We start from the raw sequence: 6,266 nt of genomic DNA on the forward strand, positions 1-6,266 counted from the left end.
TCTTGGGTAGTTTTGAATTTATTATCCTAATTGTAAGATCATTGATGCAGTGGTCTGGGCTGGAAAAATGTTCCCCACAGGAGAGTCGCCATGTTTACATCTGTTCTGTGTTATCTCTTGTTGTTTTATCTTTAACATTTGACCCCACATTCTGTATTGGACATATATATATATACACACACACAGTGGCTTGCAAAAATATTCAACCCCTTAAAAAGTCTGCAGATTTTTGTGGATTACAAATGACACACAAATTGTTTATTGCAAACCAGTATGCTCTTAAAGTAAACTTTCAAAGTCACGTTTCACTATTTCTCTGTATTCTTTGTAAAATAAAATTAAAACTGAAAAATGCTGTGGAAGCTCTAAGTTTACACAGATGAAAGATATTGCCCCAACAATTGGCTTAAAATTGGCTTCTACCTGTGAATCATTAAAAAAAGGTCAGCTTTTCTGGATAAAAGGCTTCCTAATTCCAGTTCCATTGGTCAAGACTATGAATCTGAAGGAAAGCTGTGAAAATAAAAACCAAAGTGCATTCTAAGGAAATTAAAGTTATAGATATGTACAAGATAGGAAAAGGCTACAAAATAATATCTGAGTGCTTGGATATCCTAGTGAGCACTGTTGGATCAATTGTGAGGAAATGGAAGCTGCATTGTACCACTCAGAACCTGCCTAGACAAGACCGTCCCTCAAAACAGCAAAAAGGAGACTTGTGAGGAAAGCCAAAGAGAGGCCAACCATCACTTTGAAGGAGCTACAGAATTCAGTGGCTGAGACTGGAGTGGAGGTGCACTAGTCAGCCATATCAAGAGCTTTGCATACAACTAGCCTGCATGGCAGGGTGGCTAGAAAAGAAGCCATTACTGAAGAAAAACCACATCAAAGCATGTTTAGAGTTTGTCAGAAAGTGACAGAGTGAGCCACCTAAAATGTGGGATAAGGTTTTGTGGTCAGATGAGACAAAAATAGAGCTTTTTGGCCAAAATTCAAAAGGCTATGTGTGGCACAACCTAACACTGCCCATTTCTCAGCAAACACCATCCCAACACTAAAGTATGGAGGTGACAGCATCATGTTGTAGGGATGCTTTTCCTCAGCGGGGACTGGGCATCTTGTTAAAATCGAAGGACAGATGGATGGTGCAGCATACAGTGAGATACTGCAAGACAACCTGCTAAAAACTAAAACTTGGGAGAAAGTTCACCTTTCAGCAAGACAATGATCCCAAGCATAAGGCAAAAGCAACACAGGAGTGGTTGAACAATAAAAAGGTGAATGTTCTATAATGGCCAAGACAAAGTTCATATCTCAATCCAATTAAGAATCTGTCGCACTGTTTGAAAATTGCAGTCCATAAGCGTCATCCAATCATCTTGAACAATCTGGAGCAAATCTGCCAGGAAGAATGGGAAAAATCATTCCCAGTGTCCAAAGCTGGTAGAAACTTACCCCCAACAGACTTAAAGCTGCTGTTGCGTCAAAAGGTGGTTCTATCAAGTACTAATCTAAAGAGGCTGAATACTTATGCAAGCAGCATTTTTCAGTTTTAATTTTATTTTATAAATAATGCAGAGAAATAATCAATGTGACTTTGAAAATTTACTTTAAGAGTATACTGGTTTGCAATAAACATACTGTCTGGAACAATCTGTGTGTCATTTGTAATCCACACAAATCTTCTTAGGAGGGCAAATACTTTTGCAAGCAACTGTATATATACATATACACACTGTGTTAATAGAGGAGCATGAATGTGTATCCCTTATGTTGAATTTCTCTCCCATAAGGTATGTTCTGGCACAGTTTTCAGAATGGCATCTTACAAAGTTTTGTGCCTTTTTTTTTTTTTTTTGTTTGAGTTTGAAATTTGTACCTTACTAGTTTTTGTTTCAGATTAGGTGGTTACTGGAGAACTAGAAATGGAGGAATGGGGAATATTTCTTTCAGTGATTCATCCTCCAGTAAAAGTAGCTGTAGGCTCTTATGATTTTTCTTAGTTTTTCTTGCTCTTCATTATATACTACTAGAGGGAATAGTGAAGAGGGATGTTACATCAGTGAAATAGGTTACAAGATAGACAAGAACTAAAATTCAAAGCTACCCCAAGAATGTAGAATATTTGAAATTAAGATGATCAAGCACAAGGGGACTTAATAGGGCCTTTGGTTTCTTCACCCACTACCAGAGTCCTTCTGTAGTTGAAAAATTGTTTGTCTTTCTGTTTTCTCACCCCTCTACAAATACATCATTCCCAGTCAGTTTCCTTTATAGCTTGTTACAGCTTTGAAAATGAACAGCACCATTTAAAGCAATCTGCAATGTACATGTATGTTCAGGCAACCTCTTCTGCACTAATCTGATGAAGGGATTAAACTTTTGAAGGCTAGTCACAATAATATTGTTAATCCAGTAAAAAGGTATTTGCCCAGCCTAGTAACATAGTAGAAGATGGCAGAAACAAATCAAGCAGCCCATTCAGTCTGCCCAGTTATTCCTGCTCACACTGTATATATATATATATATATATATCTATCAGTTGCCAGCTATATAGCATGACCACGTCTAAGATTTCTTATCCAGGTCAGTTTTTGTTATCTTCTTCCTTTGTATTCTATCTTTTTGGGCAGATAAGCATACAAGATCACCCACTTACTTTGCACCTAGCACCTCTCCCTTCCTGTGTCTAACCACATGGCTTCATAATAATCTAAATAGCTACCCATAGCAGCATAGCCAATTCCTGAGCATGGCCAGTCAGACAGACCTGGCTACATGAGCACGTGATTTCACTAGTACTAAGTTATCATCATATTTCCAGCCTGCCAGACAAACCTAATGATAAGATCGGCAGTCTGCAGGCTTCCCTCTACCCTGGTCCAGAGGGAAGCCACCATTCAACGCAGCCACATGTGGCTGATGCTCTGCAGTGAGGCGAGTCCTCCCTAAGCACATGCACCTCCTGACTAAATGTGGAGAGACCACGGCAGGTAAAGCACCGTTGCCCCACGTGATGATCATATTAGTCTTGGCCTTAAAAGGCCTTTCCTTCCTGCAACCAGCGCCTCGGCAATAGAATCCACTCTTGCAAGTAGAGCAAGTTGCCTCAGCGTGTTCCTGGTCTTCATCTCTTCAGTTCCTGGTCTTCAACTTCATCCTGTGTCAGTCTTCAATTCTTTGTCAGTTCCTTGTCTTATGTTCAGTCATCAGTTCTTCAATGTCATTGTCTGCCTGCCTGTGCTGTTCCTAGCGTCCCTGCCTGTGTATCCATCCCACCTTCCTTCAGACAGAATTTCTGGTTCTGACTTTGGCCTGCTTGTCATTAGACTCCACTTGAACTCCGTCTGCCACTGACCTCTGCCTGACTCATCACATCTGAACGCTGCCTGCCTCGACCACTGCCTGCTTCTGACTATGCCTAAAGCCAGCCTGCCTCGGACTCTGGCCTATGACCCGAACATCTCTACAGACATCCAGCTTGTTAGCAGAGGCCTAAGGACCTGTCAGCCTCGGCACCCAGAGGCTCATCCTAAGGGGAACTAGGGCTGGTATGGGTGAAGCTCCAGTTGGGCCTCTGCCAGCCAATGGTGGGGACTTGCAGGGCTCCTCCCTCAGGTTGCTCCAACTCCACCTCTGCCCAAGGTTCCCCGCTTGCAACACCATCAGCTAGTTAATTTTCATTGCAACCTGTCAAACAGACCCAGCCATGTGTATCCTCCATATCCACTAGGACTTCTAACATTTCATATTACTCGCTTGCCATTCATTGTGGCAAACCCAACATTAGTTGTGGAATCATTTGAATAGGGTCCTTTAAACATGTATCACTAGGCTGCACTTGTGCTATTGCTTCACTTTTTTTCTATGTTATCCCATAACCTCTTAGTCTGCTGCTGCCCAGCCTCCATCATCTGTTCCTGATGTTGACCCTGATTTCTGCATATGCCTGTTGAGTGTTGTACTATAGTTTTATTTAAGGCTTAGTGATCAGTATGATGAGAACCACTTTAAATAAAGACTAGGATATAAAGTTGTTACAGATGCATGAAATCACTATTTTTTGCTTTCTTGATCTGTTGCTTTCTCAAATATAAATAAACTTGATGACATTCTTAACTTTTTCAGTGTCTACAAAACCCTTCCAGTGATATAAAACTGGTTGCAGAAAAGATGATCTGGTGGGCAAATAAAGAGCAACTCCCTCCACTGGATCCCCAAATAATCAAACCAATTCTGAAAACTCTTCTGGACAACACAAAAGATAAAAACACCAGTGTGAGGGCTTACAGTGACCAGGCCATCGTTAACATTCTAAAGATGAGGGAAGGTGAAAGTGTTCTTCAGGTAAGCATCAAAAGAGCATTCTGCTGTTTACTATAGTGAACAGAATGAGTCTACTGAGAAACTCTTCAATTTTTTTCTTCTCCTCAGATCAGCTGGAAACAGATTATTTCTAACTTGGTATTAATTTAGCTGTATATGTGAAATGAATTGGTATCTCAATCACAAAACACCATCAGAACTGCTGTCAGTCTAAGAAAAAGGACTGGTCATCAAATCTTCACAAGATGTCAAAGTGGCCCCTAGCTCCTACACTAATACCTAAACCTCACCTCGAGTAGATAGGTGGGCCTCTTATAGAGGTATAAATACCTACCTAGTATGAGGGCCTTATAGCTAGGTGCTCTCTCTCTCTCTCTCCAGCAGCTCAAAATACTGAAAACGCTATTTGCAAAAACATCGCAAAGTGCGATGAAGCCATATTGCCCGGCTTAATGCAAATGAAAAAGGTATAGTTAAAATCCATGTTAAAACTGTGTGATATGGCCCACTATCCAGAAATCCTGCCCCAAACTCCTCCCCTTTTCCTAATTTGCATCGCACCATGCATTAAGGTGTTTTCGCATGTATTAAAGGTGCTTTTCACATGGGAAAACGCCATATAGCAGTTTGATAAAAAGGCAAGTGCTAAAAAAAAAATAATAATAATTGTGAATAAAATGCAAATCTTAGGTACATAGCTATGTGCTGTAACAGCTTTCCATGGTACCAATTATTATACTGGAATTGGTGACTAAAGAAAAGGGTAGTTTTAGTTGTGACTGTAGTCTTCTTGACTGGTATCCCTTTTCTGTTTCTTAGGCGGTCTGCAAGATCCTCGATGTAGCTAGCATTGAGCTTCTAAATGAAAGCTGCCGACGGTCTCTAAAGAAACTTGCTAGCCAGGCTGATTCCAGTGAAATGATCGATGAAACGATATTGACATGACAGTAAAGGACAACATGGATGAGCCAACTTGATAGCATCAGCATTTCACTTTACAATTATTTTCATTTTTGAAAATAGATTTTATGGTGAAAGGTACAGACCATAAAAAGGTTCACAAAGATATTTTGTTATCAAAATGTACCCAAAGAGACTGCCTTATGCCCTTACCAGATTGAAAAGTTGAAGTGTAATATTTTTTTTTATGGGAAAGAATAGATCAACCAGCAAGTCTGATTTTCTGGTTGCTGAACTAGTGTCTGCGTATGACACTTCCTTATAGTGAAACTGTATAAAAACTAAAGAAATTGGATTTTATGTCAGCTTTCTACAGCTCTTTATGCAAAAGTGAACTTAATGTTTGTGGTTTCCAGTTGCTGCTTATGATTTTAAAGTGTGTTCTTTTTCTCTGCAGATCTGAAGCTCTTTAAATAAAATTTGAAATTCAAATCCTAGTGTAGGGGGAATTAAAATATGATTGCCATTAAAAGAAGGAATGTTTAAGAATGCTTTAATGTTATCCTGTTAGAATCATTTTGTTGATAAACGGAGCCATCCTCCTCTATAAGTCCTTTAACCTTACTTTAAGAAAAGCAAATTTTCTTACCTTAAACGGTGTTTTCTGTAAATAGCAGGATGAACTATTGAGCTATCCATACTTGCCAGTGCATCCAAGCAATAGTGGGAAGTGAAGGTGTTCACAGATAACCATGTAGCTGCTTTACAAATATCTTCAATGGGTATATTGCACAAATGGGCAATTGATGTTGCTGTAGCCCATACATAATGCACCTTTATCGGATGAGATAGAGACGAGGGCCTGGAGATATGACAATGCTGTGTATGCAAGATGTGATCCAATTTGATAAAGTCCTTTTTGCAACTGGAGCACCCAGCCTACTGGGATCATAGGATATAAAATATTTCAAAGAACATCCTATGCTCCATTTATAAAGGCCAAGGCTCTCTTGCAATCCAGGGTGTGCTGGCATTTTCTC

General features: G+C 39.8%; 1 protein-coding gene across 1 annotated transcript in view; it reads left to right on the forward strand.

Annotated features, from left to right (window-relative positions):
- GCN1 (GCN1 activator of EIF2AK4) overlaps positions 1–5,788 on the forward strand; it is a 433,190-nt gene extending 427,402 nt beyond the window's left edge. The window contains 2 exon segments of the mRNA XM_029571925.1: positions 4,129–4,347; positions 5,146–5,788. Coding sequence (XP_029427785.1) covers positions 4,129–4,347; positions 5,146–5,271 — 345 coding nt within the window. The 3' untranslated portion in view covers positions 5,272–5,788.
- Positions 5,789–6,266: the final 478 nt, after the last annotated feature.

The sequence above is a fragment of the Rhinatrema bivittatum genome, chromosome 11, assembly GCF_901001135.1.
Source record: "Rhinatrema bivittatum chromosome 11, aRhiBiv1.1, whole genome shotgun sequence".
NCBI classification, from domain to species: Eukaryota; Metazoa; Chordata; class Amphibia; order Gymnophiona; family Rhinatrematidae; genus Rhinatrema; species Rhinatrema bivittatum.